This window comes from Grammomys surdaster, unplaced genomic scaffold (assembly GCF_004785775.1).
Source record: "Grammomys surdaster isolate TR1022 unplaced genomic scaffold, NIH_TR_1.0 98, whole genome shotgun sequence".
Taxonomy (NCBI): domain Eukaryota; kingdom Metazoa; phylum Chordata; class Mammalia; order Rodentia; family Muridae; genus Grammomys; species Grammomys surdaster.
Window position 1 is genome coordinate 490,903 of NW_021604577.1, and position 21,639 is coordinate 512,541.

The following is a 21,639-nucleotide window of genomic DNA, read 5'->3' on the forward strand; positions in this document are numbered from 1 at the left end:
ACATGGAGGCGGATGTTCACGTGTCTGTAGCAGTCAAAGGTAGTTGGTACATCTAGGTTGGGTATTGGGTTATACTTCTGATTGTATGGGCATCTTCTTACTGATCATTACCAAATATATAAGTTTTTGGATAATTTAAGCATTAGAGTCTCATTTTCCTACTGGGCCCACGTGGATGGCGGGATGGTCTGGGCAATACCCAGCGTTGTGGAGACAGTGAGGGAGATTGGCAGAGCCATCTCCCACGCTGACGTCTTGTGGGTGGCAGGGCTGGTGTTTCTGTCTGGCTGTTTCTAGCTGCTGTGTGCATGTGCCCTCTGGCCGAGAAACATGGCGGCTGAGCTGGGCAGAGCCACCGCAGCTTAGATAGTCGGTTTGACCAGTGGCCGTTTTTAAATTAATTACTTCGACACTTCCTCAAAGAAACCTGCCTCCCACTCCTTATTTAAGGAATTCCAGGTTTAAGAACTGGCTTACCACCAGATGTTACATAATCTATCATACTATAATAGATTCTAATTCCTTTTCTGCTCACCATTTCTAGAATTCTCCCACTCATATATATCAAGTAGCTATGGGGGCTGGAGAGACAGCTCAGTGGTTAAGAGCATTGACTGCACTTGCAGAGGTCCTGAGTTCAATTCCCAGGAACCACATGGTGGCTCACAACCATCTGTAATGGGATGCAATCCCTCTTCTAGTGAGTCTGAAGGAAGCAACAGTATACTCACATACATAAAATAAATAAAACTTTTAAAAATAAGTAACTATGGGTAGCTACTTAAGTAGTCTATGGTTTCATTTATTCCATAGATCTGAGGATCAATAGGCCACCATCCCAATCTCCTGTAGTCAAAATACCTTGAATATTACTTCTTCTTGAGGGTTATCAACTATACCTATAGTTAGTAACTATACTCAGCATGTGTTTGATACTTACATCTTCTGGCCTCTGCAAGAATCTCCCTGTGTTACTGTGGCAACATGATGTGCAACCTACTGAGGACAATTACCAGTGAAGTTGGAAAGGATTTCTCTGTTCTTCACTCAACATCTTTGTGGGATAAAGTCTACAGGCCCTTCTGGAGGAGATGTGCACAGAGCATAACTGTGCAGGATGAACACAGCAGAGCATATGTCAGTCTTCTTTCCATTACTGTGATAAAACACTTGACAGAAACCACTTAAAACTTAACATGGAGAGGTTCTAAGCTGTTGTCAACAGGCCCCACAGTTTCTGGTTGTGTGATGAGGGAAGGAATTATGGCCGAAGAGCCTGCTGAAGCAAAGCTGCTCCTCTCAAAGCAGCCAGGAAGGAAAGAGAAACAGAGTAGGGGGTAGCACAAAAATATTCTTCAAAGGAATGTCCCCAGTGACCTGTTTCCTCCCCCACCTTCTGCAGTTTCCAACATACCCAAACCTTCATTCAGATTTTGATACTATCAATGAATCAAGCCATCACTTAGGTCAGAGTCCTCATAAACCAATCACTAATGACTAGATAGATCTACCAGCTATGAATAAAACATTCCATACCTCAGCATGTGCAAATACACTTTATATCTAAAACAAAGTCTAACATTTCCATCTTCCTGAAACTAAAGAACCTTTATATGAGGGAAATTCTGGCACTTTCATGTAGAGACTGTAAGCCATTGTAGTAGTTTAAATAAAAATGGCCCCCATAGGTCCATATATGTTACCACTTTGTCCCCAGTTAGTCAAACTGGGAAGGATTAGGAGGTATGGCCCTGTTGGAGAAGGTATATCACTGGGTATGGGATTTGATGTTTCAAACAACTCATGTGATTCTTTCTGCTTGATTGTTATGGATCAAGATGTGATCTCTTAGCTGTTCCTTCACGCCACCGTCATGGATGCTAGCCTTCTAAAACTGTACACCAAATTAAATCCTTTATATAACTTTTCGTTAGACATGGCATTTTAGAATAGAAATTTTAAAAATGTATGACTGCCATTATTACATACTAGCTTCAAGTAACCCATGTGAAAGGGCAGATGCTCAAGTCAACACACATCTCAATTCTAAGCAAGTATTTGGCAAGATTCTATAGCATCTTCAAGTTTATGAACTCTTTCATCCAAGCCCAGGCTATAACTTCTCTATCTGGGTTACGCTGAAAATCCAACTCATATTCTATCCAACTTCTACTCTTACTCCTATCTGCTCAAATGACCCAAGTCCTGACACAGGACCCCAGACCATTCCCTTTAGTGCCTGTACCTTAGCTTAACAGACAGAGATCTTGGAATTATTCAGTTTACAGTGTGTAGCCCTTTCAGTTGTACAAATCTTGCCTCTGCCTCCCAAGTGCAGGAATTAAAGGCCACACAAAACATAAAAAATTCCATGGCCTTGATTTTTGTTGTCATTTAGTCTTGGCTAAAATTAAATCTGACTGTAGAGATCACCAATCACAACTAGCACTTAATGAGGAAGATTAAAAGAGGGGAGAAAGCACAGCAAACCTACAGCAAACCACTATACTTTGTTATATGGAAAAGAGCAAAAAGCTGGAAAATAGGGCTGGTGAGACCACACAGCCTACATAGGCTGCTGCCTCCACCTGACAGCCTGAGTTTGATCTACATACTGGAAAGTCAGAGCCAACTCCCACAGCTGTCTTCCAAGGCGCGCACACACACACACACACACACACACACACACACCATAGTATTAGCACTGGCCCCGCCCCCAAGAAATAAGCTGTAACAAAATTAAATTTTTAAAAGCTGAAAAACATTTACTTGTTAAGTATTATTGTATACTAACATATACATATATATTTTTGAATGAAACACCTATTAAGTCATGTTTCTTCTTATTCCATATCTTGTCATTATAAAACTGAGCAACTGTAAGAGTTCTTTCAATGTCAGCTACATTGACTTACTATTATGTAACTTACAACCTTGAAATTATATGCTTAATTGTTTAAGATACAAATTAAGGCTACTCACAGTTTATAAGTAAATTGAATTTGAATTTTTTTACCAACCAACAACTTACGTCACTGATTTTGTTAAAATTAACTCAGCTAGTTCTGAAAAGAAATCTTTAAAATTCCTTTGAAGTTAGTGTAAAGCAAATGTCTTCCTGTTTGCATCATCTGTGGCACAAGGAAAATGATGAGTGTAGCAGACACTGGTTTCCACCACCACACAGACTCCTGTCTTTCCAGGCTATCCATTCTTTGGTTGATGATCAAGAGCATATGGAGCTAACATTACTGGCAACATAAATTATCTTCACTTGTGACCTCAAACTTTTTATTACCTAATTCATTTCAAACAGTATGCTTCTACAATAATATACTTGGAGGGTTGTCAGAGGATATTTATCTTTGTCTCAAACTGGGTCCTCAGGTTTCCACTCAGTGAAGGCAAACAAAGGAAACTTCTCTGAGGTCTTAGCACTAGGAAAAGATATGCCTCTCTTCATCAATCTGTTTATCTTTCTCTCAAACACAAGCAAACAAACAAAGAAAATCCACTCTCAAATCTTCTTTGGTCTTTTTTTTTTAGTTGCATTGTTCTGGCTTCCTGCTTCCCCCCTTTCAAATCCTATGCAGTTTCCTCTCACTTATTTTTATCTTGTGTAAAAATAAGTATTTTGTGTGAGCTGCCTCAAATTCTCTACGGGATAATGCAGGTATAAATAAGAACAAATACATCTCACACTAGAGAAAGGATCAGTGTTCCCTTTTTGACTCTGAACTTGGAAGGCTGCTCTCCCCTCATACAACACCCACCCTCCAAGTTGACTTGACTATCCTGGGGCCAGTGTGGTGCAGGGCCTTCAACCCATGACTGTTCCACAATGGCCCTAGTCGCAGAGTGGGTAAGGGTGGGTTTGACTACATGACCAACATAAATCCATGACAGTAAACAAGTACTAAGATACCAATAGAACAGTTGAAGAGATTTTGAGTCATCGAAGCCAAAAATATGTGCCCACCAAAACAAGTGCCAAGAAGCTTTGAAAGAAGGAACTGTTCTTCAACCATTTTTTCAGTGCAGCACACACACAGGCTTTGTCCCTGGAGCATGTAAGTCTGGGCTTACTTATGTTCCCTAAATAAGTGCTCTTTGTGTGTGGAATACAAGAAAATGCATATATTCTCTGTTCTATTAAGGTGTTAATTTCTTCATTTATTAGCTATAAGAAGTGTATTTCTCAAAACAGAATTAGATTGTGTCTGGAGTCATGTGTCATCTAAAGTTTGTTCTGTTGTAATTTTTTCTAGTTTTTCCAATTTTTCTTAAATTTTTATTTATATGTTTTGCCTGCATGTATGTCTGTGCACCATATGCATGCCTGGTGTCAATACAGGCCAGAAGAGGGCATTGGACCTCCCCCCAGCCCACTCTGGATCCCTACTTGGAGTTAACAACAGACAAATGTGAGCTGCCATGCAGGTGCTGGGAATCAACCCAGGTCCTCTGACGAGCAGCCAGTGTTGTTAACCACTGAGCCATCTTTGCAGTCCTTATCTGTTTTTTTTTTTTCTACTGAAAATCTCTGCAGGACTCTAGAAATAACTTTACCAGTATACAAAAAATTGATAACTTCATTTCTACCTTAAGAACAAGAGTGGAACTCAAATTACAAAATAGGCCGAAACATTAACCAAATCACTTCTCACAACTCCTGTCCAGTATTTTGTACATTGTTAGGCCTCTTACATTTTTAAAAGCCTCTTACATTTTATAATCCTCTTTACAATGCAGTAAATGGTTTACAAACATTTCTCGGGTGTCAAATGCAAAGCCTATCCTCTTCAGCTACAGATAAGGACACTGAGATGTTGCCAAGTATGCCTTGTCCCAGATCACCTACTTTGGAAGTGTTGGAACCAGAATCAGACAAAGGTCCCTAGCTTTGCTTTAGAATCTCCAGAACTCCTTGTCCCATTAACGTTGCAATATTGCGGTGATGCCCAGAGACCACAGGAACTTCGTAGGAATTGGGGTTTTCAAAAATGGCCCAGGAAACCCCGGTGGAAGACAGGTTATGCAAGCGTGCGGTCCAGCCTCAGAACTGGTACCACCGGGAACAGTGTGTGGAACAGGACGGTGCAGTCGGGCGTGCCGGCGTTTAGTTAACCGGCACTCCCCCACCACCTGCCCGTGCGGCCTCAGTTTACCTGGACCAAATGGAAGTAGGAGGCAGCGCTCCCGAGGCTTGCGCACAGGCCCTCCTCCTCTAGTCCCGCCGGCAACTGGAGGAATCCTGGCTGTTTCTGGGCGGGTCAGACGCCGCACGAACGCCTAGGGCGTCCCGCAAGCAGTTGGGAGGCGGGGCGCAGCGGCGGCGAGGGTGTCGTGCACTCGGCGGGCCTCAGGGCGGCACTCTGGGCCCGCGGCCTGCGCTCTCGGGCGGGCCGGGCTCGATCCGGGCCGGCTGCGAACGTGTCTCCCGGTGACGCAGTCGCGGGTGGAGAACGTGGTGTGGCGGCGACTGTGCGCAGGGCTGTCTCGGAGAAAACGCGGGTCTCCGCGGCGCTCGGCAAGGAACGGACGGCCTCTCGGGTACGGCCGGCGCGGGGCCTGGCGGGGCCGAGGAGGCCCGGAGGCTGCCGGGGTCGCGCCCCGTGACGCCCCCGCGCTCGCTCTCGCCGGTGCAGGCGCAGCTGCGAGCCGAGGCTCCATGTTAGGAAGCGCCGCGCGCCCTCGTTAGCGGGATACGGGTGCCGCGGGTAGAGCCCCGGGCTGGGCGCAGCGAAGATGGAGGCCCCACTGAGGCCTGCCGCCGACATCCTGAGGCGGAACCCGCAGCACGACTACGAGCTGGTGCAGAGGGTCGGCAGCGGCACCTACGGGGACGTATACAAGGTGAGGCCCCGGCCCGGCCTGCGAGCGTGGGGCGCCCCTGGGATGCGCCGGACCACAGCGTCCGGCCAGGAAGCGGCCCGGACCCCGCGGCACCGTTCCGAGCGCCCTGGGTTCCTCATCGGTTCTAATTCTACCGACCGGCAGACTTAACCGCACCTTCCAAACCACGGCTGAGCTTTTTTGTGGTTTTAAGGCGTGTTTATGGTATTGAAGTTACTCTGAAGGTTGTTCTGATGTTAATGTGGGGGGAAAATGCTTCGCAGAAGGCAGTAGATAGGAAAGAATATTGTAAATCTATACATTTGCATTCTAAATTATTGTTATGAGTAAACTTGACTTTAAAAATTTCTGTGGAACCGGGCTCTAAATTGTGAACTGTAAGTAATCTGGATCTGGAGTAAAAGGATTTGTGTGTAAACATGACGCCTATAGGAAGATGTCTTTGGGGACCCGTGAGATGGCTCAGGATGTAAAGGCCCTTAGAGCCAAGCCTTAGGACCCCAGAAAGGTCCCCGGATTCTCCCTGGTGGAATCAAGTGACCTCCACACGGATTCCCCCGCCCCCCCCCACACACACATACACAGTCACACACACATATACACACAAACTCAGTAAATAAAGTGTAATTAAATTTAAACAAATTTAGAGAAAGACGTTTTTACCTGGCAGAAGTTTAAGCATTTGTATCTGGTTGATAATAATGAATATAACTTATGGGGTTTTCCTACTCCAGAATTCTTCTCTTTGGGATTTATAGTATTCCTTAGTCATGATAATTGCTGCTATCCTTTTTATTGATCTCTTACATTAAGACAAATAGTAATAAATTTGTAATCTGCCGTTTCAAAACAAAAACAAAGAAACATGCCATAGCAAAGCAAACCAATTTCTTAGGTCAGGTAAGTTTTTGAAGGGTTCAGAGGAAAAGACTGTCCAATATTCCCTTATGCCTTTTGTTCTTTGTTCCAAAGGGGCAGAGTTAGTGCAGTTCCTTATGGGTATTAAGAAAAGCTTATTTTCCCTTTTGCAACAGCTTGACATTTTGACCTATATATCAGTATGTTCCAAACAGCAATCTACATAAAGCCCTAATGGCCCTGTTTCATGAGTAATCGCTTGACTCCTTTGTTGACTTGCACAGGAACTATGCTAGGGAAGCATCTCTTTTCTCTGCTTGTTTTTGAGTAATTTTCTGCTAGTAGTACTACCTTGGGGTGTTTGATTGTGAGGTGAGGGCTCTAGGTAGGCTTTTTACCCCTTACAATCAGGCACTTGGGCCCAACCAGACGAAGTTCTAGAAAACCGAGCTGTGCAACAGTAAGCAAAGTCCTGACTCTGGCCTTGACTACCTTTGATGCGAATGCACAGTTATAATGGAATCCCCTTCCTTTTGTAAAATTAGTGGTAGTTAGCACAAACTTGTTTATTTGCTCATTACCCGTTTCAGGAAATGCTTACTCTTTAAAAAACAGAAACTCCTGTTTGCTTTCTTGGTCCCATTTTAAGTCATCTTTGTCTTATGATTCACTGTAAGTTAGACCAGTTCCATTCCGTTCATGTTAATTATACAATACTCTAAATTCTAGTTCTTGCTCCACCAGACCCCCTTTCTCCCACGAGGATCTTGCCACGTTTTTCTTTACAGAGTAACAACCTGAGCAGCTCTCTGGAAGGATTGCATCCTTCCCTAGGAAAGCAATGTTTACATTAAAAGGACTGCTGACTGCCTCCTCCTCACCCAGCTGCTTCCTGGTCCTGCTGCTCACTTCTACAACTCCACAATCAGAGGCTAAATGCTTCCCACTCCACCTCGCCCTCCCGCCTTTCACAACCAAGCTCACAATATTATGTGTACTCCTTGAGGGCTAGGCCAGCCTCTGAGTCCCATGCAGCCTTCAGACATTCATGTGCCTTTTTTCTGTTTGGTGTGTTCTAATTACCTGGCATCACCTCCCTCCCCACTTCTCCACCTGTTGCCACCCTTGTTGTCCAGGAAAACATTACCCAGTTTGTAGTAAGCTCCAGCCCCTCACCCTGACCTCTGACCTCACCCACCACCCTCCCCCTCCCTTCTGCTCTAACCACACTGGCCTGCAGGCTTTCCTTAAACAACAATAAGCATCTTCCCACTTTGGAGTCTTTGTTCTTGCTACTTCCTCTGTTCAGTATCTTTTCCCAGACAGTGAGTGTCTTGCTTCCTTCCCTTTAGACATACCTGACCATCATTATACTTACTGCTGTCTAGCCCAGTGTTTTACTTATTTTTTTTACTGGTTTGTTTTGACCAATAATATAAATCCTCCACAAGGACAGGGATTTTACACTCACCCACCCCCATTTTGTTGTGTTAAACGCCTAGAATTAGGCAGGATATGGAGTAAAGGATCTAAGAGGGTGACAAAGTGACAGAGGGCTCTAGGTGATTCTGTCACCTAGTTGTCTGAGCACTTAACTTTGACATCACAACAGTGCTTGTATTTAATTCTCTGTGTATTCCTGCAACGTTTTGTTTTAACGATAGCTACATGTCTGTTTTTATTACAAATTTCAATAACTTGAGTTCTCTGGGAAAACATTTCTGAAAAGCTGTTTCATAGCATATTTATTATCAGTGATCTAAGTCCTGTGGAATTTTGTGAGTTTATACTTACTCCTTAACATGCCTAGAACATGAAAATTTGGAATTTTTTTTTTTTTTAAAGCGGATTGATTGTATTTTTAAGAAACTGAAAATCCTGGGGCACTTCAGAAGTGTTTTCCATCCGTGATGCAAACTAGTAAACTAATTAGTGAGAAATAATGTCATCTCTTCATCTCTTACGCATCCCAGTTTGTCTTTATGCCTGAGCTATATTATGAAGTAGTAACTTTAAAAGTACTCTGGCCTTGAGATTCTTTGTAATTTTTACACTCTGTGAACACACAGGTCTCCTGGGAACCTCCGTTCTTTCCCAAGAGGTGCAGACTCCATCTTAAATGGCTGTTCTCTGCTTGAAAGGAGAGTGATGTAAAGATGTGGGTAAACAGAGGAAAACTTTGAGAGCAGAGCAGGAGATGGTGGAGGGGAGAAAAACACAAAAGAGAAGAGTGTGGTGCATGATGGATGAGGGACTAAGTCCCAGCTAGGCAGATCCTGTTTGTAAGATTTAACACTTGCTAAAAGAAGGGAAAATCTGAATAAAGTGTCTCCCCCACCTCCTGTCCACAGAGCAGCTTCGTTATCATGGTTCACAGCAGCAGCGTGAGAACCTCTGCCATTTTATACCAAAATTGCTTCCGGGCTAGTGTCCAGAGAATTCTAAGATCTCTTCACCTTTCATGGGATGTAAATCTAGAGTAGGGGACCCATGTACTTCTTTTAAACTCTTTTCAACTCTTCGATTGATTATCCAAGAGTGACATGTTTAGTTCCAGGACAACGACCTACAAGTGTATTATATCAAACAGACCAATGCCTATGAAATATTTGTTTAGTGAAATTAGTGGTAGTAAATTGCCCATGTGTAATAAATATGCTAGTAATATAGTTTTTTTCAGGCCTTTTCCTAAATGTTTTTAATTGAATCTGTTTCTGAAATGACTTACATTGTTTAATGATGCCAGTCATGAGTACATGCTACAGTGACCAACGGTTTCTTTAAAATTACTGTTTTTAAAAGGATCCATTGACTGAATCTGTAAGTTTCACATTAGTTATTTCCAATTTTTAAGATTCTTTTGCCATTGTAAATGGCATAATTTGCATAGAAAGCTTTGTCATATACATAGTCTTCTATGAATATAGAAGTGAGTTCTTCTGGAAGCTAAATGAGTCAGATCTGCTGTAATGAATCCTTCTTTTATTCATGGCCTCCTTTCTCTCCCCCAAGCCAGTAGTCAGAATTCTGGAATGGCTTTAGGCACTTTGAAACATATGCTAAGATCAAATGGTAAAGAAACAGCTTAGTACATAGTGATAGTGAGTGCTGACTCTGTGCTGGGGTCTAGAGCTACAAGCCTGGAACAGAAAGTACACTGTCAAAGAGGAGCATGGAATCCAGACAGGAAAACAGACATGCAGTCATAACTTTGTAAGTGCCATAAAGGATATGAAAGAAATACTCAACTCTGTCTCTGTTAAGGGATGGGGTCTGGGTGTCACTGGAGAAGAGAAACCAAAGAAGAGGCAGGAACTAGAATTGGTTTTCCTAGTATGTGCAAGGATCTAGGGACCTAGGGACTGGCACTGCCAAAAAGCCTTGATGAGTCTTAAAGGGTATGCATCTTCCTTCCAGGTCCCTTGCAATAAGAAGAGCGGGTAATAGAGGTCAGGAAAAACCAAGACAGCAGATCTTGTTGGCATAGAGAAATGTGTAGTTTTTTCTTTAGTCTGAAGTATTTTAGGAAGAAGGTTTCATTGGTATAAAGGTAAATAATACAGAGTGGCTGGATCATGGAGACCATTACTGAATAATATGGATGAGAGTTTGTGTAAGTTTGGATACTGGTATAGGAGACCAAAGAGAGATGAATTTGAGTTCAGATTTATAAGATTTATGGGGGAAAAAAAAAGCCCATGATCTGTAACAGAAAGACAAGGAAATTGTGGCACTGGGTATGTTTTTTTTGTCTTGGGTGACATTTTTTTTTGTACTGTTAACAGGAAATACAAATTTTGTGGGATGTGAATTTTGTATTCAGGTTTGTCTGCCCTTCAGACGTTTCATAAGTGACTGTGTCACTTAGGTAAGAGGAAATTCGACTCCAGTCTTGGGAGCTCTGAACTGGGGATTCAGGTTTAGGAGTCATCATCAGTGCATGGGAGACTGCACGTGACATGGAATGAGGTCAGCAGGAAGCGTTCACCCAGGAAGCTTTTAGGAGCGCTGAGGGGACTGTAGTCTTAGAGAGGTGGTGGTGTCAGAAGGAAGGGCTGAGGAGGTTCTTTGCATAGGACTCTTGAGACCTGCTCTCTCCCATCTCCTACTATCATATGCTCTGATTGTAATGAGGAAACATGACTGGTCTTCCAATAATAATAAAATAACAATTTTACTTATTAAATTATTAGTAGATTTTTTATGAAATTAGTATTATTAATAAAACTACATGAAAACAGTGACCTTAGCTGAACCACTGCATCAGCTAGTCTAGCATTGTGCCAATACACAGTATCTGCTCAATAAATCTTGAAAAAGAAAGCAATGTCCTGGAAAATCATGGGTTTGTTAAGCATGGAGGTGTGGGACTGTTAAGATGGCTCAGCAAGTAAAGGGTTTTGCTGCCAAGCCTGACAATCTGAGTTTGATCCCCAACACTCACATGGTACAAGGCTAAAGCCAACTCCTCCAGTGAGTACCAGCCCATTTTCCTTGTTAGGATGGTTAGGGTGAGGTGCACTGACTGTTGAGGAACCATGATGGAGAACTGGGAGTGCGAGGTGAAGGGTGTCTACTTAGGACATCTTATGGGGCAGACACTGCCCTCGGATATCAACTGATCACAGTGTATAAAGACTGCTACCTTTATGTGACATGGTGTTCTAGCGTCCAGGAGAGAGGCAATACATGTGCACTGTGCTGGAAAGATTACAGGTGAGCAAGAAATAACTGAACAGGTTCAGGATCTAGAATGCCATGTGTGATGCAGGAGGCAGGTCAAGGAGTTGACAGGGATTGTTGGGGTAAGCCTCACTGAGGTTAGATTTGAGCAAAGCCTTGGAAATGAGGGAGTTAACCAGGTGCTCAGCTGAGGAGTGGGTGGTACCTCACTGTCTTATCAAATACCCAGAACCTGTTTCCATAGCTAAACTGCCAGCTCAAAGGCAGGAACTAAAACCAAGACAAAAAAATGCCATCATATGACTTTTGGGAGAAGAACTACAAGTTATTGTAATTAATGTAAGTGTTTTAATGTAATTAAATAGTTCACCAGTTACATGACCAAATCTTGTGATATTCTTTAAAGCCTGATTTTGTGGGCAAGGATATGTCACTGTCTTCTTTGTCTTGCTCTGTGAGTATTCTCTAGTCAGTAAATCTTAATAAAGTCCGTCAAGAGTCCTAATGGCCTCAGACCTGAAGTTAAGAGAGAATGGTTTTGACAGGGGTGTGATTAAAGTTTGTTCTCAGTGTCCTGGGACACTGGCATTAGAGAGACTATAATTTCACATTAGAGTTTGCAGAGCAAGTAACTTGTAAGTAAGGCTAACAGTAAAAGAAAAAGAATGTGCTTCAAAAATCTCATCATAAATTACATTTTTTGTTAAGCAGTGATACCTTGCTGGAAGCTTTTAAAATAGGTTATGTTAAATAGGATATTACTATGAAAATAAAATATGGTTTGTTGAGAAGAAGTGTTATACCTGTTTACTATTTATAAGTCACCTAGTTAAGATCTTACTTAGTATTTGTTTTTCTTACAGTTCAGAAATAGTGTGTTTTAAGACTGCCTGAAAAGAAAACATGGACCCAATGATGGGTGTGAGTCTCTGAACCATAGCTGAGAGCAAATGATTTCAAAACGTCTTTCTACTTGCATAGAAATGTGAAAGTTATGAAAGAAATCTTTCACCGTAGTAGATAAGATACATATGAGGTGGTTATGGTCCTATCTCAGAGCACGAGCTCTGAGCTTTGATGTCATCACGCCTTGCACAGACCTACGACCCTGTTCCCTTTCTTAGGAAACATTTTTACTTTGATTATTTCCAGTGGTTTTAATGAAGATACACAGGATAGAATACAGATTAACTGGGTTTTTTTTGGTTTGTTTGTTTTCAGTTTTGCTTTCAAAAATTGAAAAGTTTCACTTCTAAACTTTAAATTGTGGTTTTGGACCGAGAACACAGGAAAAGAAAGATGAAGCCTGTTAAAAGTGATACTTGTGTTTTGGGGCTTGCTTAGCAATATGAGAACTTCCTTCCCCAAGACCAAGGAAACCAGAGCAGGCACTTTTCTCGTGCGTTGGACCATTTTCAGTGTTGGTGCATGTAGAGTACTTTGTGTAGACTTTTGCATCCTGATTTTGCAAGGTCCTAGTTAAGTTAGAGAAATTGGTGGCCTTTGAAAAGGACAAGAATGTATAGCTAATGTAGCTCTTTCTCTTGAATATCATCATCTCCTTGGGAGACTCTCAGCTGGTGTCTGATGGGCAGGTCTATCCTCACAGGTGTTTGAGCACATGAATCATACTAGCCCCCACCTTCCAACATTTTATAAAAATAAAATCGGATTAAAATGACTAAGAGTGACTAATGTTTGCATAACCCTACTGTACATTCTCACAGTAACCCTATAAAGAAGGTGGAGCAGATGTATTTTTATCCCTATTTCACTCAAAAAGAAACTAGTTTCTGCCTTGTTTGTAGATTGAAACTATCAGGACTTGAATCTAGATCTCGTAGTCTCCCAATTCCTGCTTGTTTTCTTTATCCCAGTCCTATAAACTGCATCTTTCAATTCACTAGTTAACCTTTAAGTACACAGCCCTTCCTTCACACACTACCTGGTGCATGATAAGCTTTCTACACATTTCGGTGAGGCTTGGCAGGCTCGCTCCCCTGCTGAGGGCTGGAGGGTTTTATGGACTAATGTTTGATTGTGCACATAAGCACCAGTTTGCAGAGGCTCTTCCTCCTGGTTACTCTGTGGTCATCTCTCTCATTCTCATGCTTTCCAGTCTCAGCTCAGGCTCAGTTCTTTACTTTTTCAACCGAGGTTGCTGCTCCTCGCCCAACTGAGGAGTCTCCTTCCTGCCCTGCCACCTTTTGCCCTCCTTACTTTGGAACTCTGGATTTATAGTTTCTGTTATTGAAGTTAGTGGGTCCTCCTAGACTAGGTTGTCAGAGGGATTATAAATTAAACAAAACATGAAGCATTTTAGACAAACAAAATCCTTGTTCTGCATCAAAGAGTACTTGTTTGTCTCTAATGAAAATAGGACTGCCTGAGCAGACTTCCAGTGTGAGCTTATGAACCAGAGGCCTGTCCTTACCCATACATGGGTAATTTTTAACATTTGAGACAGGTCTTACTCTATAGCTTGATTGACCTCAAACTCTTAGTCCTCCTGCCTCCACTTTTTGAATTGTAGGATCACAACTGTGTATTGCATGCCCTGTATGCATTAATACATTGTAAAACAAATAACTTGTAATGATTGACTAATAACTGTCTAGCTTGTGACAGAGCTGCCTGGACCACTTGGGGTTATTTCTGCAGTGATGCTAGTTCATGGGTGGGACTCACAGTCTCACCTTGCCCTTCTTTTCTAGGCCTGTGGATTAGCTGCTTTCTCTTTACCATCTTTTTAAAAAACATTTAAGTACTATAGATTCAGTTTAGAAAACTATGATACAGGAAGAAATGAAAATAGCCTTCCTTGTGTTTTCTCTACCAGTAGGAAGATATTGTTACATACTAAAAACGTTCTTATTAAGGACATAGGTCTTCATTAAGTGTCAATTTGACACCGCCTAGGAGTAACATATCAGATACACTACATATCAGATGTTTACATTATGATTTGTAACAGTAACAAAACAGTAGTTACAGTTATGAAGTAACAATGAAATAATTTTATGGTTGAGGGTCATCACAACATGAACTGTATTAAAGGGTCACAGCTTTAGGAAGGTAGAGAACCACTGGTCTAGAGTTATCTGAATGAGTCTCAATTGGGGGATTGCTTACATCAGATTGGCCTGTGGACATGTCTGTGAGATATTTTCTTAATTGCTAATTGTTGTTGAATGGTCCAGCCCACTGTGAGCAGTCCCACCCCTAGTCAGATCCTGGGATGTATAAGAAACATAGCTATGTGGATGGGGGCCAAGTAGCAGGCAGTAACCATTGCTTCTCCATAGTTTCTCCTTCAGTTCTCCCTCAAGCTCCTGCTTAGACTTCTTCCAATGATGGCTTGTAACCTGACTGTAAACCGAATGATTATTTTCCTTCCCAAATTGTTTGACTAGAATATTTAATCACAGTCACAAAGAGCAAACAAGAACAAAGAGGCATAGATGGCAGTCTAGACATTTGTAGTCATTAAAATACAGGTTTATATAGACATATTTGGAATGTTTCTTAAACAGTATGCCCAACTTTTAGTTTCAGTAAATACACATTTTCTTATTTGGTTGTACATTTTTTCTTCTCTCTCTCTCTCTCTCTCTCTCTCTCTCTCTCTCTCTCTCTCTCTCTCTCTGTGTGTGTGTGTGTGTGTGTGTGTGTAAGATAGAGCATCCTGATATAGCCCATATTAGTCCTGAACTCCCAATTCTAAGTCTCTCAAGTGCTGAGATTAAAGGCAAAACCATCATACCATTCTACCTGCTAGGGTTTTCTTTCCCCATAGAAATGTGTGTGTTTTTCATTTTTTACATTTATGTGTACATGCCAGGCACCAAAAGATGCCAGAAAAGGGAGTCAGATCCCCTAGAGATGAGCTTACAGAGAAATGTGAGCTGTTATGTAGGTGCTGGGAACCAAACCTGGGTTCTCTGCTAGATTAGAAAATGAACTTAAACCCTCACATCTGGCCTCCCTGCTAGTTTATAATCCATTATATAGTTCCTTGATATAAACAAAGTTCTGGTCAGTATCCACAGGGTCCTCAATTATTTCAATACATTTTTAGAATCAGATTTTTTTTTTAAGTTGTTTTAAAGTTTTAGTGAATTTTGACCAGGTAGTCTCCAAAAAAGTTGGATCCATCAGCAGTGACCTAAAAGTACATATCATTCCTATTTTAAAAGTTAAGACCTTTTAGCCAGCAAGATCCTCATTGAGTAAAAATACTTGCCGCCAGCCTGAGTTCATTCCTCAGCACCCATGTGTTTGAAGAAGAGGATCAACTTCAAAGATTGTCACTGGACCATACGTATGCCTCTGTGCACACTAACTTAAGAAGTTCTTTTGAAGTTATTAGATGATCCTCTGAAGCAAGTTTCCTTTTAGCAAATTTGGTTTGTATTGGAAAGAAGTTAGAAGTCTTTGGAGACACATAGATGTCCTAGCAGACTGAGGAGAAGGCTTTAGTTGACTGGAGATAAAAATCATGTCCTCCGGAACTGCGCTAGATGGGGTTCCAGTGCTGAGAGAGGCAACTCCCATCCGTAAGAACTATCTCCAGGTGAGGACCACACGTTTTCTCTCCAGTGGAGTCTCACAGTCTCTCTGGGAATGCGCCAGCAGTGGCACAACAGACTCTGGGATTCTTGGAGGCTTTTTAATCTCATAATGCTTTGTCTGCCCCCCCCCCCCCTCCCCCCAATACTAAACAGGTCTTTTCTTTGTTATTATGGCTCCTGATTTTGTGTTTTTAGGAGATTTCTGTGTGTACCAATGTGTATGTCTCTGCATCTATATATGTTTCTTGGGCTTTTTCTTTGGCTCTTTGCTTTTCTGTTCCTTTGGTTTTTCCTACTTAGGTTTGTCCTTTTTAATCTTTTTTCTTTCTTTCTTTCTTTTAGACACTTGAGGCAAGAAAGGATGTCGATTTGGGGAGGTGGGGAGAATCTGGAAAGAGTTGGAAGGGGCAGTCATAATCAGTATATTATATGAGAAAATATGTTTTCAATTAAAAATTTTTTGAAAAAGAAAAAAAGCGTGTGGTCAGATTTTGGCTAGATAATCTGAGTTTGTCTGCCTAATAATGGGAGAAGCCCTGCAAGTACAGACTTCTCCCCTGAGAGGATAGCCCTGTCCAGATTTGTTCAACTGTGTAGAAGTCAGTGCACTTTAGAAGCAAAGGACTTGGTTGGTGCAGTGAAAGAATCTCTGGAATTGTTGGATTAGAGGAGGGAGGGAGGGAAAGCAAGTATTCGTGAGAGACTGGATGTGCCAGTGCAAGACTTGACTCTCCTCAGATGCAGGAGACAGAGGCAGGGGGGATCACTGCAAGTCCAAGGCTGGCTGAGGCTACACTGAGTTCCAAGCCTGCTTGAGCCATGGAGTGAGATCTCATCAATAAATAAATAAATACAAAAAAAGGTGAAATTTTGGCTTAGAATAGAGCATAGTACACACAAATCCCTGAGCTTAGCACTGTATATACTGAGCTTGGGAGCACACCCCACAATACCAACGTGGGGCAAGAAGGATCAGAAATTCTATTAGACGGTGACTAAGAGGTGGGAGGATGGAGCTAAACGTTGAAATCAGCAGGAGTAGTGGCAAGTCGGGGTAATTTGCCTGGATGTTTATTAAGCTGTAAGAGGGAAAGCCTAGAAGTTAGTGGGTCATGGCTACAGGAAAGCAGAGAGTGGTACATCCTATTCTGCTTCAGACCATCCTTACCTCTCACCATTCCCTCTCGTGGGCTTATGATCATGGCATACACTGACTTCTTGGAACTGTCCATCTTGTCTCCTGTCCTTGAGTGTTGCACAGAATTCCACCATCCATAACCCAGTAATGGCACCTTTTCCCTCCACCCAGAAAATCTCTTCTGTTGTCTCATTTTGAATTTATTTCTCCCTTGGAAACCTTTTCTCCAGTACACTGAGCCTGGGCTGAGAATACTCCCGAGCTTTGTAATGTTCAAGAGTTCATACACTGTGGTGTATTCACCCTCTTTTATAGTTCCCCACCAGTAAAAACTCCCTGAAGACAGCACAGGTTTTATTACGTCACTAGTACCAGTGCCTGGCACATAGTAAGTGCTCTGTAGTACTGTGATATGAATGAACTTGTTAAAAAATAATGTCCTTAAAGAATTGGTCATAGAACTTTAAAGCCTGAGGCATACTTAGTTACTTTTTTTGTGTATAAACCAGCTTCTGTTCCTTTTTAAAAACCTCGTAGATGCTATGTTGCTAATTTTTGTAGTATAATTCCAGTTCTTATATCTGAGGTCTGTAAACCTGACCCTACCAAACACTTTCTGGACATAGAGAACCTTACTGAATATTGAGACTCCTGTTTTTAGTTATTAAAGAAAAAAAATGGAGGAAGTGAAGTCAAAGCCTTCAGTTGTCTTCATGAAGTTTGTAACCCTAAAAATATTCGAGAAGAAAGTCATCATGGAATAAGATAAGGTACCTAATGTGGAGAAGAGCAAAGCCCTTTATTAGGATTTCTCTTTTTCCATCTAATAATTGGAGTAGCCATCTGATAAGAATTAACTAAGATGTGTAAATATACTAATTACATTGTATTGGATTCCTGGGTGCTTACCATGCTTGTCTGCTTATTATACCAAACCTACTAAAATAGGAATTAATATATTAAAATTTCTTTATAAAGTGCTGTGGAAATTTATTTCATTTTGCAAGCAGTACAAAAATATTCAAATTCTGTGTGTTAATTTAAAAAGCAGTACACTAGGGGATGACTTGTTGGAGGGGAGCATTGGACTTTAAAATTCAGTATTCCAAAATCCAGTACTGCTTTGGGTTATATTGTGAAATTACATAGTTAAGTTTCTGGAAGATCACTTGATTTGAATTGAATCTGAAAAGTCTCTCTGTGTGTGTGAGCATGTGCATTCCCCCACCCTCCCAACCCCCGAAAGCCTCTTTGCCTTTCATTATAAAAGAGCCTGGTACTGCTTTCTGTTTTAAAAATTCAGCTGGAAAATTACAGACTACAAATGTTTGCCCATCAGTTTTTTTTCTTCAGAGACAGAACTATGTCTCCCAGGGCAAGCTGACATTTGAGTGTGTCTGTCGGTGGGAGTTGTAGTTTGTGGCTCTTTGCTTTTACTTCTGTAACTACATACACTCGGGCTTCTACACAGTGCAACTGAATTTTAAAATACCGTCTTTCTGAGTTTCCGTGGTTGTTTTCAAATTCTCCAAAGGTCTGTTTCTTTCTGAGCCATGGGGGGGGGGGGAGTCCTTGGGCATAACTTTTTAAATTTTAGTTATTAAGTTGAAGCAGTATGTTTATACTGGTTCCTGTCAAATGGAACCCCATCCCCTCAAGCCCCCAAAGGCAATCCAAGTATCTACAAATGAGCAAAACCTGGGTATGGGAGCATTTCTGTCAGTTAGATGAAAGCCAGCATTCCTCAGGAACTTGTGAAACTAGTTCTACCAATAGGAGTCATTTCCTTTTTTCTCAAGCAGAAGGGGCTTTGGCTGGCTACCTGTGGTGCCTATGAGCATATCCAAGCCCATGCTGGCCTTCAGGCTCCTTCAGCACCCAGAGCACTGGTTACACATTTCAGAGTCTTTGCTGGCATCCCAGCCCCTCTCATCTCCTCCCCTACCCTAAACTTCTCCCTCACGTGCTTTCCTCTCCACAGCTGCTCATTCTCCTTCCAACCCACTGCCCCCACCCCCTTTATACTCTGCTACTGCATCTCTCATTATGTTCTTTATCCCGTTAATCTGCCCTCTCTGGACAGCCCTATTTCTGGCCATGTCCAGTCTATTTCTTTGTTATCACCTTCCTTCCCCCTCTCTCTCTTCTGCTCCCTCTCTCCCGTCCCCACACCCCATCTCCTCTCCTCCCTTTCCCTCCTTTCCCTTCCCCTCCCCCTTCCCCCCTTACCCCCCATCTCTCTGTCTCTTTTTCATCTATAATAAAAACCTCCATTAATCATACCAAGGAGCAGCCATGTCATCACTTTATACACTAAAAATTGATGTGTTTGAACAGATATATCTTTAAAAAATAATTCTTGAAAGTGTCTTATCAGATGACTTAATCTTTTTGCATTTTTATAGTTACAAAATTGATCAGACGTTACACAGAATGTATTTATCTATCCCTAACCTATATACAAGTTCACCGTGTTTCACTGTCTTGCACTTGTATGGTATGTGTATGTATCCCTTCATTTGAGTAAAGGCTTACTCCTAGCCTTGAGCATGTTTTTTGACAAGCACATGATGATGTGCTTCCAACGTCGCAGCCTCATATAGAAAACTTCAGCAGCCCCAAGAACCCTGTGTGTGCCACCTATTTGTTTCTCTTGCTAACCACTGCTAGCATCTTTTCTTTCCTTTGGCCTTTGTTGTGGTTGGTTGGGTTTGGTATGGAGGTTGTGGTTGTGGTTGTAATTGTTTCTCCCATTTCCGAAGCTTTACCTCTTCTTCTCATGTAGGTAGGGTTATACATGTACCTTATTATATTTATACTGATAGCTTCGTAAGATTGACTTCTTCAGTTTACAGTGTTTAAGGCTCTTTGTGCTAATGGCTTATGGGCTCCTGTCTTTATTACCAGTGGATGCACCACAGTTACCCATTTATCTATTGTGTGACATCATGAATGTCACCTGTCTTATTTTATTATGGATTGACTGCTATAAACATTTGTATGCAGAAGTAAGCTTTCAGTACAGTTGGGTACATGCCTAGGAGCAGAGATTGTTGTATCATATGCTCAGACTGTTTAGCTTTATAAGAAACAAACAAATGTTCAGTGTCCGTGTCTCTGCATGTGTACTCTTAAAAATCAGTCTGATCTCTGGCTGGAGAGCTGGCTCAGCACTTAAGATTACTGGCTGTTCTTCAAGAGGACTTGGATTTGATTCCCAGAACCCACATGGCAGCTCACAGCTACATGTAAATCCAGTTCCAGGGCATCTGTATCCCTCTTCTCACATCTGTGATCACCAGGCCTGTGGATGGTGCAAGCCATACATGAGGCAAACACCCATGCACAGAAAATAAAAATAAATGTTCAAAAAAAATCCAAAGCCTGGAAGCATGCACTCTAAACTATCAACAGTAGTTACCTTAGGAAGATGAGAAAGCGGAGTCCCATGTTTGCTGACATTTTAATTTTTTTTTAAAACAAATCTTACTCTATGATAGTTTTATAGCCTTTTTACCAAAAACAGTTTTTTAGTTTGTGAAAAATAAAAATAATAATGAATCAACAAGAGCAAAACCAAAGTGGTTCAGTCTACTTTCAGTCTTATGTGACAGGAAGTTGGAGTATTGTATTCTCTGTATTCACGGGATTGGTAAAGCGCCTCCCAAAGGTCAGTCTTCAGGACTACACACTTAACCAGCCTTGAGATACCAGCAAGACTTGGAATAATGAATATCCTGAAGCTAGTTTGTGTCTGGAACTGTTTCAGGCAGTGTCTCCTGAGTTAAGCCTTGTGTTTCTTACCTAAGACTAACAGCCTTGACTTAACTTGTGGCCTTAATTGCCTTCTGTGCTTGTGTAGCTCTCTGGTGTTGTTGGTCACCTTTATGCTTCTGCCCTTCTTCCCAGCAAGGAACTTCCACTCTGTCCATAATGCTTTCCTGTTTTCTATAGAATTCTAGTGAAGGGTTTAAGAGGTTGTCCTAGACAAAGTGACAGTCAGGAAAGGTGCTGGTGTGCAAGCAAATGAGCGCTCAGTCCTCAATTTGCTACAGGCTGATGAGAAAAGAATTTTCTCTGGATTTTATCCCATCCTTCAAGGTGAATTTTACACGTGTTGGAAGGTGTCTGGCCGTGTGTGTGTGTGTGTGTGTGTGTGTGTGTGTGTGTGTGTGTGTGTGTGTGTTCCAGTATATTTAAAAGACTTTTCTGTGGATTAAGTTGAGCTTTTAAGACTTAAAAAAAAGAAAAGACTTTAATGTATAATAAATTCTGTGACATTAAAAATCACCACAAATAATGCGGGGCAGTGGTGGTGCACGCCTTTAATCCCAGCACTTGGGAGGCAGAGGCAGGCTGATTTCTGAGTTCGAGGCCAGCCTGGTTTACAGAGTGAGTTCCAGGACAGCCAGAGCTACACAGAAAAACCCTGTGTCGAAAAACCAAAAAAAAAAAAATCACCACAAAGACCTAGAAATATAGCTTGTCTAGCATGCATTTATCCCCATGCATCAGTGAATGAATAAATAAAGT

General features: G+C 41.8%; 2 protein-coding genes across 5 annotated transcripts in view; one reads left to right on the top strand and one right to left on the bottom strand.

Moving 5' to 3' along the window:
- Positions 1–5,407, bottom strand: part of Atl1 (atlastin GTPase 1) — a 69,226-nt gene extending 63,819 nt beyond the window's left edge. Inside the window, exon 1 of one of the 3 annotated variants that reach the window (XM_028782067.1) lies at positions 5,169–5,407. The gene's annotated coding sequence lies outside the window, so the exon portion shown is untranslated. Of the gene's footprint in view, positions 1–4,861; positions 4,937–5,168 lie in introns of those variants that run through there. The other 2 variants (XM_028782082.1, XM_028782076.1) reach the window with 2 other exon arrangements.
- Positions 5,351–21,639, top strand: part of Map4k5 (mitogen-activated protein kinase kinase kinase kinase 5) — a 95,842-nt gene continuing 79,553 nt past the window's right edge. The window contains exon 1 of one of the 2 annotated variants that reach the window (XM_028782042.1): positions 5,351–5,856. In XM_028782042.1, the coding sequence (XP_028637875.1) occupies positions 5,749–5,856 (108 nt within the window). In that variant the 5' untranslated portion in view covers positions 5,351–5,748. The remainder of the gene's footprint in view (positions 5,857–21,639) is intronic. The other variant, XM_028782050.1, reaches the window with a different exon arrangement.